The 13,694-nt window shown below is 43.7% G+C and overlaps 1 protein-coding gene across 6 annotated transcripts in view; it reads right to left on the bottom strand.

The window, feature by feature from the left end:
* Positions 1-12,315, bottom strand: part of LOC115636701 (tricarboxylate transport protein, mitochondrial-like) — a 43,915-nt gene extending 31,600 nt beyond the window's left edge. For 2 of the 6 annotated variants that reach the window (XR_003997014.1, XR_003997015.1), the window contains exons 1-10: positions 12,154-12,315; positions 9,467-9,574; positions 9,225-9,324; positions 7,419-7,557; positions 6,623-6,707; positions 6,274-6,378; positions 5,931-6,046; positions 5,085-5,158; positions 4,349-4,445; positions 15-174 (exon numbers count right to left, since the gene is read on the bottom strand). Coding sequence is in view for 2 of the 6 variants with exons in the window: in XM_030537117.1 (XP_030392977.1) it covers positions 4,331-4,445; positions 5,085-5,158; positions 5,931-6,046; positions 6,274-6,378; positions 6,623-6,707; positions 7,419-7,557; positions 9,225-9,324; positions 9,467-9,574; positions 12,154-12,268 (957 nt within the window). In the remaining 4 variants the exon portion in view is untranslated. Of the gene's footprint in view, positions 1-14; positions 175-2,930; positions 4,446-5,084; positions 5,159-5,930; positions 6,047-6,273; positions 6,379-6,622; positions 6,708-7,418; positions 7,558-9,224; positions 9,325-9,466; positions 9,575-10,937; positions 11,612-12,153 lie in introns of those variants that run through there. The other 4 variants (XR_003997016.1, XR_003997017.1, XM_030537117.1 and 1 more) reach the window with 4 other exon arrangements.
* Between the last annotated feature and the right edge of the window lie 1,379 nt (positions 12,316-13,694).

Genomic DNA, 13,694 nt, shown 5'->3' with positions numbered 1-13,694 from the left:
TAAAAAATAATCACCTTCAATAGCTGGATAGGTGCTTCATCCCTCTGTTCCATCCAGTAGTTATGTGGAGTTTCTAAGGAGAACACTGGCAGTGATGCTGAATGAGAAGAGGATGTCCAAGCATGATTACTTTTCTACTGAATTTCTGAGATGGTTTCCTTCTGCACCATCCAACTGTGGAGAATACAGAGGTATATAGAACAAATATCTTTTGCAGCAGAGATTCTGCTTTAGTTGTAGTTCATATTATTTAGGTAAATATATCCATCACTAATCAGATTACAGTGGGCAAGTTCTGCTCTCATTTCTTTGTGAAAGCAACAAGATTGCATTGGTTTAAAGCAAGAGCAAAATTTGATCCATTATCTTCTCACCCAGTGATTAACACTTTTGAAATGTATCAAATTCTCATTTGTTTTCCCTGATGAAATCCACTTAAACAGAAATTTAAGAAGCTTCATATTTAGATGTTTTTATTTTTTTTGCAAAAGACAAAAGATTGAACTTGTAAACAATTATTTAACATTAAAAATAAATGTAGCAAACAAGTTAGAAATGTTAAAGAAACACCAAAAAAGGCACAAACATTAGAAAGTGGCTCTCCTTGAAGCATTGATCTATATAGCATTTCCTCGTTACGTTGCCCAGTAATAGATAAAATTAGAGACCTTCTAGTAATTGCATGTTATTACTGACCAGACCAACTGGCAAGTCGATATTCTACTGACCCAACCAATACTAGGTATTGTACAAATAAGCTTAACTATGTACAGTATTTTTACTTGCCAATTTGTAAAGATGCTGTCTGTAGGTGAACACAATCATTCTGATTTTGCCACAACTGAAAATGATGTGTTTTTGTTTCTGGTCCAGCAGATTGTGGATATCAACATAGGTGGCTTATGAGCCAGTATGACTAAATAAACAAATCTAAATCCACTAGTCCCCAAACCCACATACAACTCAACACTGCTGTATTTCTAAAAGTCACCCCCCTCAACATTTAAACTTCATGATCAGACTTGATGCTTTCCTATCACTTCCTCCGCTTTCTCCTGTTTAAGCTTAACATCCTAGTATTTAAAGTTTTATTATTTCTATTTGATAGGCCAGAGTCAACTCCCTTCACATAGCCACTGTTCTAACTATTTATGTCACTGTAGTTTGTCACCTTAGGCGTTGCTTCCTCCTCAGCTGAGCTTTGAAACTAAATGGCCACTAAAGCCATTTTTAGCAATGAATCATACTTAGGCTCTGTGGCAATGAGGAACTTGGACAACATTTACAAAGGCTTTGAACTGGTTATCTATACCAGAGTTGAAGTGGCTGATGCAGCTATAAATGGCAGACCGCTTAAGGTTGAAGATAGAGCTGTAGAAACAGAGAACAGTCAGCCAAGACAACTCATCTGGTGTCCCTTTGATGGCGCAGTTAAGACAGACAGGTCACTGAAGATCAAGAAGTTTTGGCAACTACAGAGTGATTTTAGTGGACACAATTTTGGTCAATGTGGAAACTTCAATCAATAGTGCATGGGGACAGCCTTGCTGTTTATCGAGACAGTAAAGAGGGTTGTAATGACTTTGGAAATAAAATTATTCTTTAAGTTATGAAGGTGGAAGCCCTGCCTATTCTGGAGGTACCAGTGACTATGTAAAGGAGCCACGTTATGGTAGCTATGAAGTAATGCATAACTTTAGAGCTTAATTTTCATAAAATTTGAATAGTTCAGTAATTCAGCAGAAGTGTTAAATACAGTACACCTTGATGGCCAGTTAAAGGCAACACCTGTTATATGTCTTAACATGGCTCCCAATTCTAGAGGAGTTCCTAATATGCTCTGTATGTCCCCAACCTCGATAGCATGTGCTTTGTATTCAACAAAACCCAGCAGCAAATTATCTGCAAGTCTCAGATTACAGAAATACTTGGATACCGAATGTAAATGGTGCATGTTTCTCTATGAATTGGCCATGCGGTTGGCCAATGCTTGCTGAGAGCAAGTGAGAGTAGACTGGCACAAGTTTCCTGTACAGTAAAGGAAGCTTCTACAACCAAGTTTCCAATTTTAATTGATGCAATATGGCACTCTCTTGTACTTGGTGACAAATTCAACCAAATGCTAGTGATGAGAACCACAAGAGGAAGGGATGTTCAGATACTACAGGGATAATAGGAGACAGGACAGTACCTTTGTTTTGACATGATCCTTTGCCTAAATTGCCGGGAGTTTAGCTCTAGTTTGACATTTTCTAGCTTGTCCAAGCCTAAATGCCACAAGTCTATGCTATAGGATACGGTACGTTAAATGACATTTTATTTACACTGATCTGGTCCTTTCCCCAACTTTTTTTAATGCTTTTCTTTTTTTAAACTGTATGCACCCCGGACCCAAATTATCTTTAGATTCACTGGTGCAACCCTTGAAGTAATTCTGAAATTACACTAGCGTAAGAGAGAAGTATTTCCCCCACTCCCATTCCCCGGAGGATCCATGCTCACAGATTAAAAATGTCTTCAAATGCCTTAATGATTAACGTACCACCAAAATAAAGATGTCAACTGGGATCATTTTTGAAGAACAAGTGTTATAATGTCTGAAGTTTATTCTCTCTTTCAGGGACAAAAACCCCCATCTGCCATGCTCAGTGTTCCAGTATGGCAGGCTGATTACTAAAGCATATATTAAGAACCAACGTATTTATCCATTCATAAATATAAATACTACAAAATATGTTTTAGGGCATTATCTAACCCTTGAAGATGCAGCTCCCTGAGTTCCTATTCCAGACAGAACATCAGAGCAACTTTCAGTGATGTCCCTCAAGAAGCTGGAAGCAGGAGCTAGTGAAACCTAGGGCCAGATCTCTAGTAAGATTGCAATGGCAAAATAAAGTTACTAGAATACAAACAGAGCATGAAACACTGTAGAAGTTTTGGAAACTTTATTCTGCAATTTCAGAATAGGGCTAGACCAGCAGTCCTTACTCAAGTAAGATTCACCGAATTCAACATGAGCTTTACTTAAGTAAATATATAAGGGCCCAGTCGTTCTATAATAGGGATGTAAAAGGTTAAATGGTTAACCGGTAAGCATTAGGCTTACTGTTAACTGGACCTTAACCGTTAACCCTGGGGGCTGGCTGTGCTGGGCCAAAGCAGCCCGAGCTGTGTCAGGCTAGCTGACTGGAGCAACCCCAGCCCGGCCGGCTGGCATAATCCCAGCCCCACAGTCCCAGCCAGGCCCTCAGCCCCAGTGGGACCCCTGCACTGGAGTGGCGTCGGTTAACCAATTAAATTATATAATTTTAACAGTTTAACGGTTCACTTTTTTAACCGATATTTACATCCCTATTATATGCCAGCGATCTGGCCCCAAGTATTCCTTGCCACTTCTAGTGCCTCCGATCAGAAAGCTGGTCCAGCATTTTCACAGAAGGATCCTACAAGGCAGTTTCTCCTGGCCCAGAAATCAAACTCAAACGTAAAAATAAATAAATAAGAAATAAAGCTATTTACACAGTTGCTATTCAGCCTTACAGATGCTGTCAGTCAGCATGGGAAGTGTGCTCCCTTCTCCAATTTTTCAGCATATGTGATCTTTCAAGAACAGTGTGGCAGACTCTGCTCTCAATTATATCAGTGTAAGTAAACAGTAACTCTATTGAAGGCACCCAAGCCGTGTCTACACACAGAAGTTGCACATGTTAAGAATCAGATTACCTATATCTGTTTTGGAACCAGTGCACTTTTACTTACACATAAAACTAGTTTATGTGGTTCACCCTGCCTCAGGCTAAATTTAGCTATACAAGTCTGGTTTAGATTAAAAGAGAGAGAGAGAGAGTGTCCATATACAGCTTAAAAGTTTAACTAAAATACATTTAAAACCCAAACCAAACAAAAAACTTTTAGTTGTTTAACACAGCATTGTGTTTAGATGGGGCTTCTTTGGAGTTTAATGGTCAATAAAATAAATCCAGAGATACACTCATGTAAACAGCAGAATCTGGCCAAGTGTTTTTACTTTAATTGGTTTTCTGCCTACCTAGATCACCAATTTCAGCTGTGTCAGGAGCCAGCATGTATGCAGTTAGTAATACTGCTCTACTAGCCTTTTCTCTACACCATACAATGTATACACTTTGAAGTGGTGTAATGCCTGGATTATAGGTTTGTCACTTTAAAGAATGAAGATGGAATGATCGCGTCTGCATTTCAAACACCTTTGATAATAAACCATAGGCAGAAATTTTAATTGAGATTTGCACTCATTGGACTTGGCTAGCCAGCTATCCAAATTGTCCTTGTCAGTCTTATAAAAGCAGCATCAGGCAGTTTTCCAGACCTTGTTGAGAACATTGACCACTTCTTCATAAATAACAAACACAATTGCTACATCCAAACAGACTCGGCCAAGACGGGGAACTGTTCCTTTGTAAAATCTGTAGGTAGAAGAATTATAAATAAGAAAATGCTTCACAGAAGTAAGAATATATTTTTAGTTTTGGGAATAAAAAGTCAGACGACTTGAACAATGAAGTTTCGAATACAGCTATAAATCTATTTCACAAAGTCAACTTCAACAGCAAGTTGAACTTTGCAGTTTTGCAAATAGTTTCTAATAAGTATTCCTAAAACAAGTTGCCTACAGTAACTGATTATATCAGATTCATAAACTGGCAATCAGTCTCATCTGCTGGCAAACAGGCAACAGTTCTTCTAGAAGATCAACATCATAAAACTGTTCCAGACGCGTGTATGGAGAGGAGTGAAAGTTATCAAATATGCTTCCACCTTCTTTTCCTCTGTGACCAATGTGCATGTGACAGATGTAGTCATTTGGAGCCAGGGAGGGTAAGGCACAGTAGTCGTAAATGGTATATGCTAGTTCTAAACTGCACTAAAAGTGAACTCATAAAGAAAGACTCCGAAACAACAGTACTAAGATAAATTCCACTCTAGCAAAGAGGTGTAGGCTGGGCTAAAAATCATCACTCATCAAAATATGGAAAACAATAGTTTCACTGAAATATTGCAGCTATAATATTGTACATATATAGACAATAGTTGAATCTACTTACGCTAATAAGCCCTCCTTTTTGAGGATCTGATAGGCACAATCTAGTGTATTTTTATATTTATGGGCTTCCAGGCCCTGAAATGCAAGATATAAATGAAGAAAGCTGAGTGATTAGAGATCTCAGCTTTTAGCGAATTCCAGTATGAACTGTAATTAAGAAATGGCTTTTTGGAAAAATGTCACCTCCCTGTCCCTCAATCAGAATCCCAGAACTGTCACAGTACCACCTGCTAAAATGACATGAACAGTGGAAAAACATGGGTGGCCCAGAGAGAAAACTGCAGGATTTCCACAAAATTCTACCTGCCAGTTTGGATTCGTTTCTCTGTGAAAAAAATCCCAGTCACAAATTTTGAGGCTTTTATGCCTAGTTTTCATTTTTAAAGACAAATCCAATGATATGACGTCACTAATACACCTTTCCTTTACAAATGGAAATTAAGCTTGTAAAACTTCAGCAGAAACCTGGTAAATCCAAGGATTTCTTCACAAAATGTGGTTCCCTTTAGGGTAGTTGTGATGCGAGGTACCTGACACAGCCACTAGCACAGCACTATGCTAGATCTTTAGTCAAATGCAAACTTTTTGGTTAAATGAGTCTTTTTGCACAGTGTTTGTTCCGTGCATAGCACAATAGGGTACTGGTCAATGACTAGGGCTCCTACATACTACAGTAATAATAATCCTCAAGAGTCACACTAACCCAGATAGAGTGTAGGTGTAAGAAACCAGCGTACGAGGTTTTTATTGCCTTCTTAAATGAAACATCAGAGCTCTGCTAAGTGTCCTGATATCCACTATCCACAAGCCAGTTCATTTTAAAATTAGTTTCTATAGTGATTTTTACCTGCATCCTGGTTTTGACGACATCTAATGGAGTATTGCCAAAGACACTGGCTGCACCTGCAGCAGCACCAAATGCAGCTGTAATAAGCGGATTCATCTTTCTGTGGGGATCATCACCTGATCAAGCACATATAGGAGATAAAGCATTTAGACCATATACCTCTACAAATGCTAATGCTCTTAGAAATAATTTAGAATATATTCTCATATTCAGTTAAGTGGTCAACAGTAGGAAGTACTGATCAAATTTTACAACATCATTTAAGCAAGTTTAAAAAAAATATTAAGTAAGATTTTATCTACTTCTCATAATACAATTAAATTGCCAGCCTGACTCATTTTACCTAGATACCAATTTCGAAGGGAAGTCATCACAAAGAAACGGATAGCCTGGTTTGAGCCTTGTTTGAGGACTGTAGCTGTCAGTCCCTGATATGTTCCACGTAAACCTGTAACAGATTACATAATTTTCATTTTATATATAAATTTTAAAAGTGTGAATGAAAATCAGACAGCCAGAATGAACCTGCCAGTCTACTGAAAGACTGGATAATTCACTGGAACAAACTGTGTTCTCTCTCAACACATTTATCTTATACAATTAGGTTCAAATAGAACAAAGGATGTTTATGATTCCCCCATTAAGTTATGTGGAGATAAAAACCCACAGTAGTTTTTGCTACATGATTATACCTTGTTCCCGAACAATCTCACGGACACCTTGGAAAAACCCTTTGTACTTTGGATTTAAAGAGGACTGATCATGAATGAACTTCACCTGTAACAATTAAAAACAAAACTTTAAGCACAACATTGTCTCATGACTATTATCCTCTAGTCCAGTGGTTCCCAAACTTGTTCCACCGCCTGTGCAGGGAAAGCCTCTGGCAAGCCGGGCCAGTTTGTGTACCTGCCGCATCCGCAGGTTCGGCCGATCACAGTTCCCAGTGGCCGTGGTTCGCCGCTCTGGGCCAATGGGGGCTGTGGGAAGCGGCGGTCAGTATGTCCCTTGGCCCAGGCTGCTTCCCGCAGCCCCCACTGGCCCGGAGCGGCAAACCACGGCCACTGGGAGCTGCGATCGGCTGAACCTGCAGACACGGCAGGTACACAAACTGGCCTGGCCCATCAGGGGCTTTCCCTGCACAAGCGGCAGAACAAGTTTGGGAACCACTGCTCTAGTCCATCATTTAACATGAATAGGGGCTATTTTGTTAGGTTATGCAATACTACCATATTGGGAAAAATATGGGAAAAATCCCTCTCCTGCCTTTTAAACAAAAATATTTCATAAACTACATAAGTTTGCATAGTAAAGTGATAATATTTTTGTCTAGTTGCCTAAAGACGGATGAAAATGGCCTACTACATTTTAGCTTGTGCTATTTTAAAAACACAACGAGGAAACAGTAACGGACTTGTTTAGTTGACAGGAAGAAGTTTCCAAGAAGTAGATGATGTTATAGCCTATGCACATTAACATTCTGCCCACCTTTATAGTTTCCATTGGACAGACTACTAGGACAGCTTCTGCAACACCAGCTCCAAGGCCACAAAGCAAACTCCTTTTGTTGTCTAGTTTCCCACTTGAATCCTTTGCAATATTGCTGAGGAACTCAAACATGCCAAACCTGCAGGGAACAGAAGAGCTTTGCTTTCCCCACCACAGATTTTCTCGAATGCAGACAGGTAGCACCTTGAACGACAGCATCAGAAGTATCCAGCCCACTGTTCTATCCTCTCTCTTTTTCAAAAAAAGTAATGATCCTCAGCTATGGATGTTTAATTACTTTTAATGAGGACTGGTATCCCAGCAACTCACCAAGACTAAAAAACTTGTGGTTTGGAAAACTTCTCTCTCCTTCAGTCCCTTAACCAAAGTCCTTCTATTATGAAAATAAATCTTCGCCAATCAGAAATGAAATAGCTAAATTAAATGTGCCATTCTCCTCCCCGATCCAGTGTTAGTAAAGTGGAAATGAAGACAAGTTGGGGGTGAGATTATGACTTTGCCACATGCCCTGAGCGAAGGGCAATGAACAAATAAGCTGCCCAAGGAAAAGAACAGACCACAGTCCTGCTCATAGCCACAGTATGATTCCATGGTCCCACCATACTCTGGGAGGGGAAGGGAGCAAAAAGAGACGCAATCTGTACCAGCCCCATACCCAGGACAGATTACACTCCCCTCTGTATTGGTAGAACACTGGGGAGAGGGAGCCAAGGCTATACCCACTCCCCACCCCTGCCCTACCACTCCTTATCTACGTACATGGGAGCCGAAGCACTGTCTAGGCCCACATTGCTACTTACAATCAAGGTAACCCACATAGGGACTGAAGGGGACAAGTAACACCACCAAGAAGGGAGAGTGACAATCTTACCCAGTGTGATTTGGTATGTTTCCCTTGATATTACTGAAGTAATAACTATGACAAACAAATCAAAAGGAGACTGTGCTATCATAACAGCCTTATTCCAAGTGGTAAAGCTCAGTAAAGCACCAGCTAAGAAATGCAAACAGAAGACAAAAATACAGAATGAAACAATATCACATGTCTAAGTAGTAAAAATGTCATCTTATTCTTACCAGCAGCAGCCAATAAGATAATGAAAAATTGACATTTTATAGCCATCACTATCTGACCCTGGAATGTTTGATCCAGTGCATATCACAAATAGCCTTGCGATATTATATCTATAGTATCTACTACTTCATTTAAAACACTATGATCCCAAACTGGGTCTTTATTAAGAGTGAAAGAGTATAAAATGGACCATTCACACTATTTTCCCCTTTCAAACTGTGTAATAGTCAAAATAAAGTTATGCCTTTTTTTCAGATGTTCACCTGGCCTAAGAATCTGCATAAAGTTTCGATACAGAACATTATTTTTCCAAGACCTATATTGCAAGGCCAATAAAATACAGATGGAGCTCAAGAGGGAGAACTGAACTGAGCACATCGCAGTCCTTTAGAAATTTTGTGTGTGTGTGTGTGTGTGTGTGTGTGTGTGTGTGTGTGTGTGTGTGTGTGTGTGTGTGTGTGTGTGTGTGTGTGTGTGTGTGTGTGTGTGTGAGAGAGAGAGAGAGAGAGAGAGAGAGAGAGAGAGAGAGAGAGAAAATGGTGGCAAATGATATAGTTACAAATAAGATAAAAAAGCAGTCTCATTTAGCACTTTGAGATCTATAGATGAAAAAGCATGCTATAAAACTGATAAAAACCTATCAGTGAAGTCCTTCCACAAATTGGACATGTTTATTATATTTATGAATAATAATTTAGAGATCACCTTACCTGACAGCAGATTTTGGAATAGAGCCATACAACAAAGAACTTAGGCCCCTGTACAGACCCTTCACACCATGCTCCTGAATGGTCAGCCTCACACAGTGACCTGCAAGACAATTTCCAGGTCTTGATAATCAACTTTTACTTTACAAATGAATTATAGAGATTTGCCTGCTAGGCTAACAGTCTACTAGAAACTTTGTTTGATATTTTAAAATGCACACAAATAGGAGTTGTTATCCTCTTACCAATGCTTCTATACCGAGGGGGATTTGCTCTTTCATCCAATTGTAACTGTGTTTTCACATATTCTGTGGGAAACGTGATACAGATTTCAATACCACCAGCAATGCCACCTGCACAGAACAGAGAGGTAGAAATGTTATGCTGTTATTTTTTATAAACAAAAAGTAAGCAACACACAAATTGTGCAATACTGCACTGTGCCAATCCACGTTGCAAATTATCCTATTAACAGTTTTGTCAACAATGCAGTAAGTACAGAAACAGCAGAAACATTTCAAAACCAGAAGACACCCAGAAAAAACCACTGGCTAACTATTACAAACCAAGCAGCCAAGACAAAAGAGGAGAGGATCAAAGAATTCCATAGAGACAATGAGAAATAATTCCTAAATTACACATGCAATACACCAACAATCCAAAAAACAAAGAGTGGCTACTTATAGTGAAGTTTAAGTGCAGTTAGAGAGGAGAGATTCCATTAAAAAGTCAAAATATTAACTATGGAAATCACAAGGATGGTGGTATAACTTTAGCTTAACACCCAGCTCACACAGATCATTAAACGAACCAATAAACATGACAAAAACCAATAGACACACCAATACAAATCCAAAGGACACACTTCTTGATTTTAGTGGGAGTTGGATCAGGTGATTTTCACTTTAGACTTCAGCTGGAGTTGTGGGTACTCAGCATTTGTGAAAATCTGGCCCAATATTTTAGATACTCATTTTTGGAAATTTTGTCCCCCTGCTCCCCTTTGACTCTTCCCAATATCCAATTGAGTTTTATTATTCTTTGGACCACATCTATACAAACTTTAAGAGGTCCCCTTTCTCTCTTCACCCACAGAATTCTTAGAGTAATACATTACTCAGCAACAATTAACCAAGGAATATTTCATCTCAGGCTTCTGCTAAATTCAAAATAACCTTTCAGAAGCCCTCAATGGAATGTGAGATCACTTTTCAGGATCTCCCACTGAAATTAAAGGCAGAATTCCAGTTGACTTTAATGTTAGAAGTATCAGGCCCCTAGTCTGCACACATGCTATCCACGCTTTCCAAGAGATCAGTCCCGATTTTTAAGCTAACTTACCATTTTTACCCCCGTTCCATTCATCCAGAAACCCCTCCAAATCATTATATTTCAATTCGGTTCAAGGGTGTGTGTTTCCAGCTTTCAAATGATGGACATGACTGCAAATCAATTTTTTTACAACTTGATTCTCCACTGCCTTGTAATCATTTATCCCAGTACAAAACAGTTGTAAAAACTCTACTAAAGCAAAACAGTAGAGTTTTACATGCACTCTGAATATGTATTAGTGATTAAACAAGGTGCAAAGCAGGGGAGATTACGGCCCTTACTTGGGTCCCTAAATGGGAGTTTTGAAAGTCTGGCCTTCAGCACCAGAGACTGACAATTTCTTGCAGAAGGGAGGATGAAGGAAACCCATATGGCTCAACTCACCCCAAAAATCTCTCTGCATAACACAGCCCCCTCTTTGAGACCATTCCTTATCCCTTGGGGGAAGCTCCCTCTATGTCATTAAAGGAAATGAACACAAAAAGAAAAGGGACTTAGCAGCCAGGTCAGCACCACTGTCTTTGGAATGAAGCTAGAGCAGCAAGGAACCAGGAGCAACATCAGTACCACCTTCCATGGCTCTCCTAGTACACGGTAAATTACAGCTATCATGAGCCTGCCATCACCCCCTTTCACCTCCAACCAACCACCCCAAACCTACTGAGACCAGTTCCTCCCTCCCCCAACAGGTCCTCCCTTGCCCAGCCCCACTGAAACCAACCCCCTCCACCTCCAACAGGCCTTCCCTTGCCCAGCCCCATTGAGACTAGCCTGACCCCCAACAGGTCCTTCCTTGCCCAGCCCCTCTCCTCCAGCCCCATAGAGACCACCCCTCCACCTCCAACAGGCCCTCCCACACCCAGCCCCGCTGAAACCAGCCCCTTACCCCCACTGAGACCAACCCCAGGCCCTCAACCAGCCCCACTGAGACCAACCCCCCGACCTCCAACAGGTCCTTCGTTGCCCAGCCCCATTGAGACTAGCCTGACCCCCAACAGGTCCTTCGTTGCCCAGCCCCACTGAGACTAGCCTGACCCCCAACAGGTCCTTCCTTGCCCAGCCCCTCTCCTCCAGCCCCACTGAGACCAACCCCCCCAACAGGCCCTCCGTTGACCAGCCCCACTGAGACTAGCCTGACCCCCAACAGGTCCTCCCTTGCCCAGCCCCTCTCCTCCAGCCCCACTGAGACCATCCCCCCTCCAACAGGCCCTCCCACACCCAGCCCCACTGAGACTAGTCCCCGCCCACTAGCCCCGCTCCGCCATCCCCACTGAGACCGGCCCTCCCACACCAACAGCCCCACTGAAGCCGAGCTCCCCCCCCCGCCCCGCTGAGACCGCCCCCCCCTGCACCCCACACTCGAGCCAACGCCCCCTCACACCAGCACGCGCTGCCCCGCCCCCCAGCCGGGACTCGGCAAAGCCGCGGCCGGGGCGGGCGACACTCCCGGTGACACCCCGGGGGGCGGTGCGGGCGGGCACTCCGGGAGTGTGAATTCCCCCGGCCTCGCTGCCCCCTCCTTGCGCGTAGGGCGGGGCAGGGCGGGCAGCGGCTCCGCCTCCTCACTCCCCGCGCGGGGACGGCCGGGGAGGCGCCTTACCGGCCAGGATCGCCTTGCCCGGGTGGGTGAGCTTGGCTTCTGCGGTGGCTGCCGCGGCCCGAGGAACCGCTGGCTGAGCGGACATGGAGGCGGCTCTGTCTGCGCCCTCCCGCATCGCAATTCAGTCGCACCCGCGGCCGCCCGGCCGTTCTGCCAGCCAAAGTGGGAACGAGCCGGGCTGCCCCCATTGGCCGCCTGTCTTTGCATATTCATGAGGCCTCATGAATCTTGACGAGTGGTGCAGGAGGGCGGGCTCAGGCTGGGGGCAGCTGATTGGCTGCGGGGATAGTGCGGCTCTGGGATTGGCTGGCTGTGGGTGAGGCGGGGGGGCGGGGCGGGGTGATGCTGCAGGGTCTATGGATTGAGGGGGAGGCTGGATGCAAAGCCCAGTGCATTGAGGAGATGGGGTCTGGGGAGGGGGCCTCATCAAGTGACATGCCTTATAGGACAAGGGGTAATGGGCTTAATATGCAGCGAGGGGAATGTAGGTTGTGTGGTGGGAAAATCTAACCGTGAGGCTAGTTAAATAGCGAAATAGGCTTCCAAGGGAATCCCCCATCCTTGGAGGTCTTAGGAGCAGGTTAGACAAAGGGCTGGTCTACACTTGGGGGCGGGGGTCGCTCTAAGATACGCAACCTCAGCCACGTGAATAGAGTAGCTGAAGTCGAAGTATCTTAGATCGAGTTACCTACCGTCCTCACGGCACGGGATCGATGTCCGCGGCTCCCCCGTCAACTCCGCTACCGCCATTTGCTCCGGTGGCGTTCCGGAGTCAACAGGAGCATGTTTGGGGATCGATATATTGCATCTAGATGAGACACGATATATCGATACCTAAGAAATCGATTGCTACCTGCCGATACAGCTGATAGTGAAAACGTTCCCAAACACTTGTCAGGCATGGCCAGGTTGCCTCAGCACAAGGGGATGGACTAGCGATGACCTCTTGAGTAGAGCCCTGTGTGGATGCTGAATGTATATCTGTGGATGCCAATATCTGTATAAAGTGGAGATCTGTGGAGCTGCAGGGCTCTAGCAGGAATGGCAGCAGTGAAACCATCAGTGTGTAGGGCTGCTGCTCGCAGGAGCCAGCACCCAGCCTGGGCAGCAACTCCGGCATGGCTGTACTGTCCCCCCAGCCTTGCCCACTGGGGTGGGCACCAGGCTCATTGGCAACTATCTCATGTCATGCTAGTGTTTGTGAGCAGCTCCCAGACAGGCGTCCCTTCCACGCAGCAGAATGTGCAGGACCGGCTGTAGGCACCAGCAAAGCAAGCACGTGCCTGGGATGGAACATTTCCAGGGACAGCATTCCAGCCATCCTTTTTTTTTCAGGGCAGTTGCGCTCTCGGAGCTGCTCCACTTAGATGAGGCAAGGGCGCCGCGCCCCTGGCCGCAGTGGGAAGGGGAAGTTCCAGACTCAGGATGCTGAGCTGCCTGGGCCCAGCCGCTACCTGGGGAAGAGAGGCCGAGTCCTGCAGGGGCTGCGCCGCCTCATCTGCACACTGGCTGCTGTGCTGCCTTGTGCCACCCCTTATATC

The sequence above is a fragment of the Gopherus evgoodei genome, chromosome 17 (assembly GCF_007399415.2).
Source record: "Gopherus evgoodei ecotype Sinaloan lineage chromosome 17, rGopEvg1_v1.p, whole genome shotgun sequence".
NCBI lineage: Eukaryota > Metazoa > Chordata > Testudines > Testudinidae > Gopherus > Gopherus evgoodei.
Note: the sequence above shows the minus strand (reverse complement) of the source record. Positions and strands in the feature narration are given on the sequence as shown.